At 40.9% G+C, this 14464-nt stretch overlaps 1 protein-coding gene across 1 annotated transcript in view; it reads left to right on the forward strand.

Moving 5' to 3' along the window:
• ADGRD1 (adhesion G protein-coupled receptor D1) overlaps positions 1-14464 on the forward strand; it is a 110744-nt gene that overhangs the window by 55215 nt on the left and 41065 nt on the right. The window contains exons 14-16 of the mRNA XM_072351036.1: positions 431-504; positions 2398-2521; positions 13033-13136. Of these exons, the coding sequence (XP_072207137.1) occupies positions 431-504; positions 2398-2521; positions 13033-13136 (302 nt within the window). The remainder of the gene's footprint in view (positions 1-430; positions 505-2397; positions 2522-13032; positions 13137-14464) is intronic.

A 14464-nucleotide genomic window follows, 5' to 3' on the forward strand; every position in this document is an offset into this window, starting at 1 on the left:
GAAAGAAAATGTCTGTGAGTTGGTCACTGTAATGCACGTACTTCAGCATTATTCATCTTAAAATGTGAGATTTTTATTAGTGAGAACAAAACCCAATGAAATGAAATACATGCTGTGAAGATGAGTGCACACATTTGTGCTTTGCTTATGTACAGTAAGAAAGTCTGTTTTGCTATTACTTATATAGGATGCCATTTCTGACAAGTGACATGATTCCTAGCATGTAAACTCTAGACAACAGCAGCCCTTGCATGTTTGGGGTTTGTGTAAAGCCATGAGGACTGAACAGATTTCCTTTCAGTATGGTGGGTTAATCTGGAAAATCAATTGTAATTGCTAGAACAGGAGGAATCTGAGCTAGTTGAACACTGGAGTTTGGTTCTTTTAAAACACTCCTTCAGGGCTTTTTTTTTTCATCTCCTTCCTGCAGACTCACAGACAATACAGCCTCGCACTAAACAAGAGTAACAGAGTCCATCTTTACTGCGCGTTTCTGGACTACAGGTATGTTATATAAGTTCAGATTCCTTAACCTGGATAAATCAAAGAGCATCTCATTTGTGATGCTTTATGTTGCCGATGTTCTTCCTGTTCTCTTTCTTTTATGGAAGTAGTTAAAGTAATGAAGGCACTGGTTTACAACACATACAATCTCACAGTGGCTTTTTACTACAAATAGTTTTGTTTTTTTCACTGACCCTGTGTTGAGTTGGGGATTGAGAGCTTGAAAAAATTGGAATCAAAACTAAAATGCTGACTGATGCTGATCCTGCTTATGATGGTTTATGAATATATCCATTTGGGCAGACACTTGGATGTTTTCAGATGGCAAACCTCCAGCAGAGCCATTGGTTTCACTGGATCCCTGCCTGTTTCACAATACTATGTGAAATCAGTATTTAAGAGCTGTGAGTTTTGGCCAGTGCATGCAATGAAGAAACATTACGCCCCTGAATGCAAATTAAAAGGAAAGGTAAATAAATTAAATGTCACTTAGAAAATGGGATCTATGGAAAAGAACAGCTTCCATTTTTTATCTTTTTTTTTAGCTCTGAATCTATTTAACCTGTTTCTGATTGTCGAGTTAAAATACAAATAGTATTTTCTGAACCTTGAATTTTATGGGGATTAACAATTTTTGACCTGTCATGATATAAGCTTAGTTGATGTAGCAAAGGACTGCAATGCTGTGGTCTCCTATCCATCATGAACATGGGAAGGTCACTGTAATTGTTTTATTGAAGTTTTGTTTCAAGGCTGTTGAACTGTCCCAGCTGTTAGCAGTTCCTTGTCGTTATGGTTACTCACAAATTACAATAAATTCAAAACAGATTTTACTGAAGCAAATTAACATGGCTGGGGAATTGTTCCTGTGTGGTTTTCCACTGAGGCTTGGGCCCTTGAGGCTATGCCTTGGGATAGAAACTGAAATACAAAATCTACCCTTCCAAATGAGCTTTATTTGTGTCAAGGTATTCTTATTCCCTGGAGGATGGTAGTTCAAGAGTAAGCAATTCCTGGTGTACAAAAGGCTCCCTTTGACAATTCAAGGAGGTCCCAAAGGATAGAATGAAAGATGATTATTTTACCTATTGTAAAGTAAGCTCTGATGAAAACATTCATCACTCAGTCTAGCTTTGGGACCCCAAAGAATACAAAAAATAATAAAGTCAAGAAACAGGCAGTTTGTGCAGTGACCTGTGTTGCCCCAAACTCCACCAAGATGTGGCTTCTATGTTCCTGCTCCATCGCAGGACTCCTGGCAGGGCTGTGTCAGCACAAGGCTTTCCAGGTTTTCCCTGGCTCCAAGAAGCAAACTACGGGCATCACATCCCTTGCTGCCCCGGGACTGAGCCATGCAGCCAGACCAGCCACATCCTCAGTGGAGCAGGAACTGCCCTCATTGTCCCTGAGGGTGAAATGATGAAAAACAATTGGCATGGGTAGCTCACTAGAAATCATGCTCAGTCAGTCTAAATTACTTTCTTTGTTAGGACAAGTGGCACACTGAATAACAGAAAGACAGGAGATACGATACGCTTTGACTTCTGCAAGATTATTGACTTGTCTGACATGATAGTTGTCCAAACACAGAAACCCGGGTCTAGATAAAATGCCATAAGTGAGTTGCAGAATGCTATGAAGAAAAGTAGTTATTCATTAGTTATAAAACCAGAAAGTAATCTCTAGTGACATTCAGATAGGGGTATGATTTAGGCCCTCTTCTGGTCAATATTTTCCTCATTTTTGTGATGGAGTGGTGAGGACACCAACAGTGTTTATGAATATACAATGGCTTTCAAATCTTTGTATCTCCTGTGCACTACAATACATGTCAAACTAACCTGAATAAGATGCATTTTGATAGAGATTGTACCATTTTTATATGCTTTGCAGCAATGGAACTGGTGTTTGGTCTAATGAAGGCTGTGTGCGTGAGAGCGGGGACCTCAACTACTCAGTGTGTCTTTGTAACCACCTCACTAATTTTGCCATTCTGATGCAAGTGGTGCCTCTGAAGGTGAGATTAAGCAAAAGAGTAACTGTTGAAAACAAAGCATAAATACACACCACATCAATAAGCAATTGGAACTGGGCTCGTATTTGTCCTATTCAGATTTATTACATAGCTTGTTTACTGGGCTGTTGTATTAATCCTGCTGGACTATATGTTTTCTAAAACATTTGGGAGCTGAATGGAGCATACATCCCTGTGTTAGGTGGGAGTCCTGAAGTACTGCACTTTATTATTATCTTTCTAGTACAATTTCTTGAAGTAGTAGGCAGGAAAAGCTCTGGAAAGCAGCACAGACCAGCCTGGGTTTGATGATTTCATTTTCAAGACCAAGAAAGCTGAGATGTATCTGTTTAAAGTTTTTTGCTAAGTAGACTTGAGGAGTTTGAACAGCCAAGCTTGAACTCCACGTGAAGCAAACTGCTGCCAGCTGGGCCCTATCACTTGTTCTGCCAGCTTTTCAAGTGTCTCTCTTCTACCCTTTCTTCACCTCCTTGCTGAGCGGAGATGTGTATAGAAATGTGAGAAAGAACTGGAGGTTTTAGAGAGTGCACCCTTTATGTACCGTTTCTCTGTGCTCAGATCCTCTGTCCAAAGAGTTGTTATGCAGACTTACTTCTTTACAGCCAGAATGTAACCAAGGGTTTCTACTTAGTTCTCATACTCGTCGGTGCTTTCAGACAAAGTTTAATGGTTTTCTCACTGAACATGTTCTTGCCATCATAATGCTGTGTGATGCCTTGAGATTTCTTCAGAGGTGGCAGTGTTGCTCCTTGCAGGTGAAATGCTGGTTTGTGCCTCCTGAAGGGATTGCTCTCTAAAGCTCAGCACCAGGAAAGGCCAACCCCCTGCTGGGTCTCAGCAGGCAAACAGGCAGCACTGCCTGATTGAAATATGACTTTATGGCTTTATTTGGTGTGCTACAGTCAGGGAGGATCCTATGGATGCAGTGATAGAGCTCTGCACTGGAAAACCACCAGCTGATAAATAATGAATCTATAATATAAATAATTTACAGACCATACATTTAAAGTAATTTACACTGATTGTCTGTCAAATTTATACTCTCAGGCACATTCTCAGCTTTTAACAGGCACCATCCTAACAATGTAAATGAACAAGTAAAGAAGAGCTTCAGTGGGACAGTAGGAGTCGTACTGTCACATTTATCATGGTGTGCTACTAACAAGTGCGGTGTCCTCTGTGGTACAGCTAGAGGGTTTTTGTCAGCTTGGTTGGTGTGGATGCACTGAGTGTGGGGCCATGTCTCAGGCTCCTGTTAATTGGTTTGAATGATGGATGTGCTCTTATTTTAGACAGTAGCCCAGCCCTGAGGTAGCTGCTGAAGCAGGATGAGCTGCCTGTGCTTGTGATGGCAGCTCAGAGGTTCCTGCAGATAGATAGGAAAGTGAACTTGCAGCATCAGTGTAATCAGGTCTGTCCCACTGAGCTGCAGCAAAGACTTTTCAAGAAATGATTCAAAACTGCCATTAGGAATTACTGGTTCAGTAACGCTGTCAGCACAACTGCTTGCATGATTATCCCAGTTGTGTGGTGTCATGCCATCACAGTTGGGGTAAGGATGTAGAACAGCATGGTCTGCAATCGAAATAACTTAATTAATTCCCAGAGTCCTCTGTACTGGTCTTGCTATTGGAAGAGGGAAGGCACCTTGTTCTGGTCTCCTAGTTTTTATCTACCCTTTGTTGTCCTTGTTACTTATGAAGCACCTAATGATCCCAGCTGGTTTCCTAAGTATCATTTTCTTAGGAACATTTTGTGCTCACAATAAAACAAGGTTTTGCCTACGCAGCTTCCCACTTGTGAGGTAAAAATAGAATGGCAGAAATATGTTGTTATTAAAATTGTTTTAAAGAGTGCAGTGCTACAGTTTGGGAGACAAAGGTGCATTAATATGACTGTGGCAGGAAAAACAAATAAGACGTTTAGTTTGATAGATCTAAACTGAAATATGTTTGCTTCTTTTGGAAAAATTCCAAGCAAAGAGCACCCGGCATGATACTTCGGTGGTTTTCTCAAAGTACTGAGCCCTCTTTGTACAGCAGATCTGAACCTGAATAGGAACAGCAGAGGACAGCAAATGAGATGTTCCCTCAGTTAAGCATCCTCCACTTGCACAGGACCTGGGTAGATCTCAACCTGCAACAAATGGTACCTCCTGCTGGAGAGGAACATGCCCACGCGAGGGGCTGGGAAGGACAGCTGACATCAGGAGAGAAATGGGTGACGTTCCTCTGGCACAGTCAGGCAGAGGAATGTCACAAAGTGCTTCCTAACCAGCAGGAGGCAAATCCAGGATGGAGCAAGCCACATTTCAAAAGCACTCCAAAGAAAAGTCAGATGCCATTATTTCTTTCTGGGCAGCTTTACTTCCTCTCATCAGTCAGTGGGGTCCTGTGCTACTGCCAGCAAACATGCCGGCCATCTGGCAGATTGTATTTTTATAGTGATCCAACAACTACAAGTCATGCCAGGCTATTTGTACCATCTGCCACATAAATGTCATCTCAGCAGCAAAAGCACGGTGGACACCTGGGGTATAGAGTTCCAAAGCCTTAGAAAGGAGAAATCACTGTCCCCAAGGCAAAAATCCAGCGTGAAGTTTGGGTCCCTCTCCAGTAAGTGACCATTGCAGGACACAGCAGTAACAGACTGCTCTTTTAGGATGGTTTTACCTGAGGGGTTTTGCTATTCCTTTTTTCTACCGAGGTTGTAAAAATGATTGTTTGACATGTGGATGGACATTTACAACAAAGTAATGGTTTCATCTAATTAGACCCATTTTCTGCATTTTTCAAACTAGAAAGGACTGTATTTCATCCCATTTGGAGATCTCGTTCCACAGTTCAGAAGTGAAGATCAAACAATACACTTCAAGATGCCCACCAGTGGGCTTGGAAACAGAGAAGAGTTTATGAAGGGGAAAATATTTAAAACTTCTCAATCTTGCATCTCAATCCATAGACAACCTGCAGCATATCAGGGAGCCCAGGGCTTTTCAGAAGCTCGTGGATTTGGGTATGGGCTTTTATTTACAAAAGAAAAGAAATCCTATTGTTTTCCTTGGGGCAACATGGGTGTTTTTATTTTAATTTCCACTGCTATAGCTGGTTTTGTGAGCAATCTTTGATAACATGTGCCTGAGTGAGAAAGAACACAGTGCATATATTGATGTTTATAAAGACTGTTTGAAAACATCCTAATACTGTCAAATGCTTACAAAATATTGGGCATAAGTGTATAATTTGTGAGATTGGTGCAATACTTTCCTAAATCAAACATTCCAGCTATTAATCACACATTGCACTCAGGGAACGTTAAAACAGCAGTCTGCAATGATAACTTTTGTTCTTAAATTTTTCAGCCTGCCGAGGTTCAAAACGTGTGCTCTAATGGGATGATGAAATGGAAGCAACGTGGTTTGTTGCTGTTTTGTTATTTTAACATAATTACGTTTCTCAGCATGTTTTTCATTGTTGAGAACATAAAAAAGAATAGTGCCTTAGTCAAGTAATTTTTCCTTTGTGTTGCATATTTAAAAATTGGATAGGCATTGCAATGTTTTGTCCCTGTTTATTACCGTTGACAGTTTATTTAACTGAAGAGATCTCCACAGACAGTTTAGACAGCCCTTACCCACAGATGAACATGGATAAATCAGCCTGTGTTTATGCTCGCTTTGCTTTGTGAGCTCTCCTCTTTGCTCTTTCGCACTCTCTCCACTTCCCCCTCCACTTTATTGCTGTCAGTGTTGCCCCCATGGAGGATCTCCCTGATGTGCTCACAGTGTGACTTTGTGTTGTATCTGTCTGTTCTACACACATGCTCATTTTTCCTGAAAATGGAGCACTGATCTTGATTTTTAACTCAGAGCCATTGTTCATTCTTCTCCTTTGTTCCTCTGCCAGCGCAGCTCTGTTAATTTTGATAGGAGGAAATAGGAGACTCTCTGGGTCTGTCCTAAATCTCATAGAATTACATGGAAAAAGTTGGACTAATGCTACAGAACACTAAACCCTTGACATCCCTTGGAGAATTGTTTGGCAATTACTGAATTTCACTGAGCAGAAAGGAACAAAAAATTGTCTTCTATTTTGGAGAAACACAAATATTTAAGAATGCTTTAATGGTCAAACAGCTCTTTTGTTCGAGGAGCATGAAATAGGACTCTTTTGTAATCAGAATACTTAACAAAATAGCAACAGACTTCTTTCCTAGGTTGGAAATGAAAGCACCGAGCAGTTTGGCAGCTAGATATTCTTGCTGACTAAAGGATTTCCCCTATGTAGTATAAAAATATTACAACACTACACCTTTACTCATCGCTGTTCTCTGCTGAACATCACTGAACTCTGTCCTCCCTGCTCAGTGGTCAGTGAGGTCAGTGCCTCAGTGCCGACCTATGGGTGCTGTTTCTCCCCAGAGAGTGCTGCCATGGGAGCTCTGGGCACCTGGGGCCTCCACAACTGCTGCAGCCCCAAAATGAAATGGGCATTTCTGAACCAGAGCCACGGCTGGGACAGGAGAGGTGGACATACTCATTTTCATTGAACTGTGCTCAGCTCTGGGTATTTAATTATCCCCAACTGCTCTGAAAGATCTTAGACTTGGGTTTGGCAAGAGACCATCATTTCTTGGCCTTCCAGAGCTGCTGGACCCATGCTGGTTTTTCTTCTCCTCCTAAGCCTGTCTGATGTCTTTGGTTTGCTTGCTAATTGGAGAACAGGATGAGTCTGCTCTTGTTGGATCGGAAAGCAGAGAACAGATGTATAAATCTGAGGTGAATGGGCAAAAGTTACTCCTTCAGATTCACATAAGATGATCTGCTGTAAGTATAACATTTAACCATTTTTCTATGACCACTGAAAGTCTTAGCCCTGGAAAGAAGGCAGAGAAGCTCACTGATTGTTTTTACGCACAGACTTGGGGAAGGACTCACAAATATCTGCTTTTCTGATCTCCAAACTTCACAACTTGAGTCCTCCCTCCCCTCCACGCTTCCTTCAGGCTTCATTTGAACAATATCTTGCTGGGTGCGATTTGTAATGGGCAGGTTACCCACTGTTTGATGACATCTTGCCCAGAAGTGCTTTAAAAGTCCACGTGGGCTTTAAAAAATCCTAATTAACACCTCGGTGGAGATATTTGGAAAATTCTAAACTTTACATGTCACAGTGAAGTTTTAAATAAGCAGCCACAAGGCTGGGCTGGCTGGAAAAAAGTGTTCCTTCAAAGCCTGAAAAGTCCCCTCTGTAGCACTTTGCTGCTGATCACTAGGAGATGTGGACTTAACAGAGAATGGGAATTCAAAAGCTGTTCTGCTGGAAATGCCTGATAAAGATGATTACGGTGCAGAGCATGACTCTCTGAAGGTTCTGTGTTCATTTCTTCTGTGGTATTTGATACACTGTGGCTTGAGAGAAGTCCCTGAATCAAATTAGACTTTTCCAATGTGAGTAATGGCCGTGCAGCCCCCATAGGTGTGGCCCCAGCAGAGCGGTGCCTGTGGGCTCAGCGAGCAGCCTGAGCCAAACACAGATGTTAATTTGAAAAAAAACAAACCGTAATGTTATGTACATAACAAAGTGCTTGGCAAGCTGAAGGAAAACAGTGATTTGTATTGTTATTATTATTTAATATATAAATAAAGGCCTCACTGGACCGAAATTGAATTTCAGCAGCCTTTCTGGAGGCAATTAAAACCATTAGCTTCATCAGCCAAGGCCAGCGTTTTAATGTCTCTGAAACACTCAAGCTGCCAAAGTTAATTATTCATCCTTTTCTTAATTGGATTCAGATTGCATTTTAAAGGTGCAGCTTCAAGAGGGTTGGCTGAACCTTAATTTTTCACCCTTACCTCTCCTCCCTTCCCTCCCCCCAAGAAATGTCTCATCAGAAATCATTTCAAGCCTTTGCAAAAGGATTACAGAGTGGATTTCAGCCCAGGCCAGCAGCTGATATCTCATGTCAGATCTCAGCCAGTTTAGTAAACAGTGCAAAAACCATACATTATTGCAAGTTCCTCTGTGATAGCGATGTTTTTTTGACATGGAAAGCTGACCAAGAAGAACAGGAAAGTATCAATTGCTCTTATGGCAAAGTACAGTGTTTATGCCTTACATTTCCATCAGTAAACAAATAAATTTGCTTTTATATAATGTTTATGCTATATGAACACATCATATTCTGTGCTATACCAGTAATTAATACTCTAAAATACAATTTGTGGGTATGATATAGTCCTTAGATTGTAGGTTTCATTTCTTAAGGCTGTAAAACTTCTTTCAGGGTCAAAACTTGCCGTTTTTTGGAAGAAGATGAATTGCTTTTCATAACAGAGGATTAGAAAATAAAATAAAACAATCTTTTTGTGGCTTAACTGGGAAGTCTTAAGTCAGGATTTGGTACACAAACTTTTTCAGCTGTATCAGACCTTGTTCTAGGCTGCTGAACCCAGCCCCATGTCTGATGTGTAGTCTTTAAAGGGAGACATGGAGGGGTGTTATGCAGTATGTAAAATATAAAAGCACAGATCAGTACTTCCCCAGAAATATCTTCTCCAGACAAAGCCAAAAGGGCACCTTCTGGTGCACCTCCTGCAAAGGAGAAATGGGGATCAACTGACTGATGGATGAAGAGTGAAAAACAGGAACAGGAATACCAATTTCACTGGGAACAAAGGAACGGTTGGAAGGAGATGCTGAGCAGAGAGAGCCCTGTGCTGCCCCGACAGATGCTCTGATCTGATCTGTTGATAATTTGTTTCTCTGTAGCACATTTAGCTTTCTGACAGATCGTTGTGCTTTGCGGTGTACGTGGTTGCTTGTTAATACTACATAAAGAAGCAGGTTTTCCGATCTATATACAGACAAAACAGTTTTTAGTGTATAACCTACTGAACAAGTCTTTCAGCTTCAACTGACCTTTTCCAGACACTCCAGAGATGAAAAGTACCACCCCATTATAATAATATATTTTCATCTTCCTGCGCAGTTATTTTTAAACTGGGGAGTTTGGTGTCACTCGTTTTCTTGTTATTAACAACATCATAAAAGAAAAATATATATTTGAGTCTGAACTGTAGTCTTTCCAGGATTGTTTCTCAGGCCATCCGGTTGCCTGTGAGTTTCCAAGATAAAATTGTCAAGCAATGTACTAACTTCTTTTATGAGGTGGAAGTAGGGTAAGACAATGGTCTATAATATTTCAGATGTGTGTAACTGCTGAAACTGCCAGTTCTCTGTTCACCTTATTAGCGACACTTGCAAGGTAAAGGCTGTCACAGGCTGAGCTAAAAAGGGTGTGTGGGGATTATATGGAGTATGAATTTCTGATGTAACTGTTTCTCAAAGCTGCAACTGAGAAACATCTGTTTTTTTTAATAGTGTTCGTGATTACTAACACTCATGACTGCATGAACTTGCTTCCCAGAGCTTCAGCTTGCTGTAGACTTCAGAAGATGACCTTATACACTCAAAGAAGCAAATTATTTTAGAAGCAAAGAATAATTTGATGTAGACTGGGACAAGTGTGAGAATCATGCTCATGGGACTACTTCACAGATTGCTCAATGGTTTATTTGCTACTTTTTAATGCTGTTTTCTTTAGTAATAGCATTACAGCCTGATTAGCATTTTTGTGCTGACAATACGATCATGCCAAATTAGTGTTTTGTATTCCATGTCATGCATTAAGTCTGAAAAACTGCAGAAAGACTAGCTGAGGTAAGATGAAATTAGCTCACATCAGAGCATTGGGACTTAAGAGGAAATTGTCTCTGAACTGATGATACACAGTGCTTTGACAGTACTGGTGTTCCTAAAAAACTGCATGCTTATTATCCCTTACAAGGAACATAAACACACACGGTCTAGCTGTGCTGTAATAGATGGGTTTTGAGAAGTTAGTAGAGACCTGATATTTTAAACACAGGCTCTCTTCTCTCCCACTCCACATACCTGTCTGCAGAAATGGGGCTGTGCACCCTGGAAATCATTCCAGGCCTCTTCATGCTGTACCCTTTCTTCTCACTTTATATCATCCACCAAAAGGTGCTGCAGTGGCTGCAGCCGATGTGAGCAGGGACTTTTGCTCAACTCCAACCTGGCTGTTCGATTTGAGAACAGCTATGACAGGGCTCTGCCATTTTCTTTACAAAGAAAAAAATTATTCAGAACTACCTACAAGCTTTATGTCCCTGATACTATGCAAGATGAGAAAGTGAACTTCAATGATGTTGCTTATGGTTGTTACCAGACAGATGCGGGTATTGATTTTAGAGTGCCATTCTCAGAGCATTGTCAGATCTCGTGTACCAGAGCCAAGAGCATTTTCCAGTTCACAGATGCAGGAACCTATGCAAGTTGTTTTAGATTAGAGTGACTTATTTACAGTTTATGGAGGAGTGATTTTTTTTAATTTATGGTTTCAAACTCATTCAGGCTCCACTTGGGAGCGGCTGATTCTCGCCTTGTCTTGCCCTGCACTGTTTTCTGGAGGAAGACAAGGCTAAAACCCAGACAAAGTATTTTCTGGCTGCCCTTGTTGGGAAAGAAAGGAGTGAAAGAAAGCCTTAAAATGCTGAGAAATTCTGATTCCTGAGTGACTTGAAGCTGGAAAAGCTTCTTCTGCTCCACTCCTCCCTCTGGATTACTGCAAAGCACCCACAGCAAGAGAAATGGATGTGTATCAGAGCAATCTGGGAGTAAGGCCCATTCATTTTGGACATGAATATCCCTGATGAGGAAATCATTTTAAAGCTACCCAATTTACCGTGCAAGATATTCCCACTTCAGGAACAATCTGTGAAGAATGGCTGTATGTGGCTTCTGAGGGGAGACAGAAGTTGTTTCACGGAAATTATGTCAACCTTTTGAGATAGTCCATCACACAGAGCTCTTTTGTCTTTGTAATTGATGCTGTCCAAGTCAGGGACAAGAAATGTGACTTTGGCTGACAGAGAAAAAAACTTCTAAAGAGCATATTTCCTCGGAGCAGTAACACCATAGCAACAGTTGTCTTTCAGTGCTGCTGCTGTATCACTTAATAGTCCTCAGATTGCCGAGAGCCACAATCTGTTCTGCCATGAAACTTACTGCACGTGAGCTGATGCTGTTGGTGGATCATTACAGGAAAGATGTACCTATACAGCACATCATTTTTACTTTTATCTAAAATGACTATTTTTTTTTCCCTTTGTAGCCACATTTTTCACCTTCAAAAGGAATTTCAGGGGGAAATTTACCAGTAGAACTGATGAGGTCAATAATCCTTGATGAAATACTTTGTGTGGGGAGACATAATGTGTGTGTGTGTGTGGAAATAATGGAAAATTCCAAACTGTGACACTGGATTCATTTTATTCATCAGATTTTCTGTTGAAAAAAAGGAAAGGAAAAAAAATATTGTTCCTTTCTGTATTTTTCAGAATGAATAAATATTTTGAATGAGTTTTCAGCCAGGAGTTTAACTTACAGTGAATAGAAATAAGAACACAGTATTTCAAACATCAAAATGAAACATTTTGATTGACTACTTTATTTTTTTCCCCAATGTTCAGTTTATGGAAATTTCAGCTCTATCCAAATTCAAGTCGAGAGAAATGTCTGAAAATTCTTCTGAGATGAGAATGAATTTTCCTGCTTAGTTCTGTTCTACTTGTTATATACTAATACCGCCTGGCTCCCTTTGCTAGGTGTGGCTTTTTTGTCATTCTTCTATGAGGACTTGCATGGAAAATTAAGGCATACTTGCTGATTAATTTAGGATGGAGGGTGAAAACAAAGTGTTGCTTCTCCTCTGAATCTATCCAGGTTTCAACAAGCATCCTGCTGCTGTGTACTGGTGCAGCCAGAGATTAAATGTCTGAAAATTGAATTACATCTACAAAAGGTGCCCATAGGTAAAAACAGAGGCTGAAGCTGGCTACTCTTACTGTGTCTTTTCTCTGGGTTTCCATTCTGTGGATGTTATTCCAGCTCCTTCAACAGGCACTGAAAACGTGATACATTAAACAAAACAAGTGGGCTATAAATGGCCCATGATTTATGGGTTATCTTGGTTTGTCAGTTCTCACTGCTGTGAAGCACTTCTGGTATTTGCACAATGATGTAAATTATTGCAGCATGAGAGCATTAGCAGAGTGCCCTGCAAGCTGTGAGATATCCCATTGCTGACATTGTTTGTGCAGCCCAATAAGCTGCTCCAATCTCAGGCTTGATTCTATCACTGCAGCAGAGAAGCAAACTTATTTTGAGGAAATACTGATTTATGAAATACAACGAGGAACCAGAATGCCACGGGCATGTGCATTCCCTGGCTGTGAGACTGCAGTTCAGAGACAGCCCTTCATTTTGCATGTTAGAAACAGCAGTGAACGATCATGAACATCAGCTTGTATACGGAAGAGGAAATGCTGTGTGCAGGGGGGCTGACCTGTGGTTTGGTGGTGTAATAAATCAACTAATAGGTTTTCTTTTTATTTTGTTTGTGTACAGCTAACAAGAGAACACCAGGTGGCCCTCTCCTCCATCACTTACATTGGCTGTGCTCTGTCCATCTTCTGCTTGACGATCACGCTGGTCACATTTGCTGTATTGTCGTGAGTGAATTTAACTGAATATGTGCTGAGCTGCTGTGGTACAGAAAGCCAAACAGTGCCTTTCAGGTCAAACACTGAAGGTTTTGGATCCCTTCAGGTGCCCAGAATAAAACAAAGAATACTAATTTTTCAACCACCCTTAATTAGATTCTGCACATGTATTTGTACCAGTTGGTTATTTATAAATTCATTAATTAATAGGGGTGATCCCTAATACAGCAAGCTATTTTCATGCTATGAGACATTCTTAGATTTTTTAAAGATCTCCATGTTTTGCCATAGTTCAGGAATCTTGAGAGGAGACTGTAGGAGTGCTTGTCAGGAGCTCAAGGCAAGCACAGGATCAGCAAGGACCACAGGATCTCCCCAGCAGAAGTATCTTTGGATTGCTTGGAGTGAAAGAAGCAGTACTTTCTGCTTTCCATCTTGCCTGTAAAGCAGTGTATTTATAAACTGCCTAGGTATGTCTGGAAAGGAAGGCTCAGCTGCTGCCTCAGTTCTATTTCCTAAATACCGTGTGCAATTACACCAAATGACCTACATTTAATTTTGAATATCTTTCTGTTCTCTGTTAGGCTGGTTTTCTAACATGTTGCTAAGGAGAATGAAGTGTGAAATTCACTCTGTGGCTCATGTTTAAATCCCTGAATTTCTGCACCCTCACACCTATAACACAGCAGCCCCTTTCAGGGCATTCTGCACAGTGAAGTTTTTTGCCACGCGAGCTTTTGGGCCTTTTTGCCAATTTATGTTCTAGTTGTGACAACTGAGTTTGAGGCCCAGCAAGGCTTGATACAAACATTTCTGAAAAAAAGCTTTCATAGAATTTTCTGTCTAAACAAATAATAGGAAACCTAACGAGGGGTGAAGCAACTCATCCAAGGTTGTGTAGCAGATTGGGATTGTGGCAAGGAATGTGATTCTTGTCTCCTTGCTTGTTAAGCACCAAACCATGCTGAGAGGCCAGTTTCTAGGAAAAAGGGCTTGCTGAACACAGTAAACTGATTGCAATGTTTGTTTGTTCCAAAAACTGTATTACTTCCAAGTCTCAGGATATGTGTTGGTCATACTTGGAGTAAGCGTGTAATGTGTGGCAAAACCCACCCAAAGCGAGTCCAATGTCTGCCCATTTGGCACTGTGCTATTAGCATGTTTAGGCAAAGGGGAATGATCTGCTCGATTTTTTGTCTGAGTGTAGAGCTGGATATTAGTGTTTAGAAAGGAAAATGAGCAAAAGAGCTGGTACTGCTGCAGCTGGGCTGAAAACTCCTTGAGCACACTTGGAAAGAGAGCTTGGACCCAGCTGACTATCACAGTGTTAAGCACCC

The sequence above is a fragment of the Excalfactoria chinensis genome, chromosome 16, assembly GCF_039878825.1.
Source record: "Excalfactoria chinensis isolate bCotChi1 chromosome 16, bCotChi1.hap2, whole genome shotgun sequence".
Lineage (NCBI taxonomy): Eukaryota > Metazoa > Chordata > Aves > Galliformes > Phasianidae > Excalfactoria > Excalfactoria chinensis.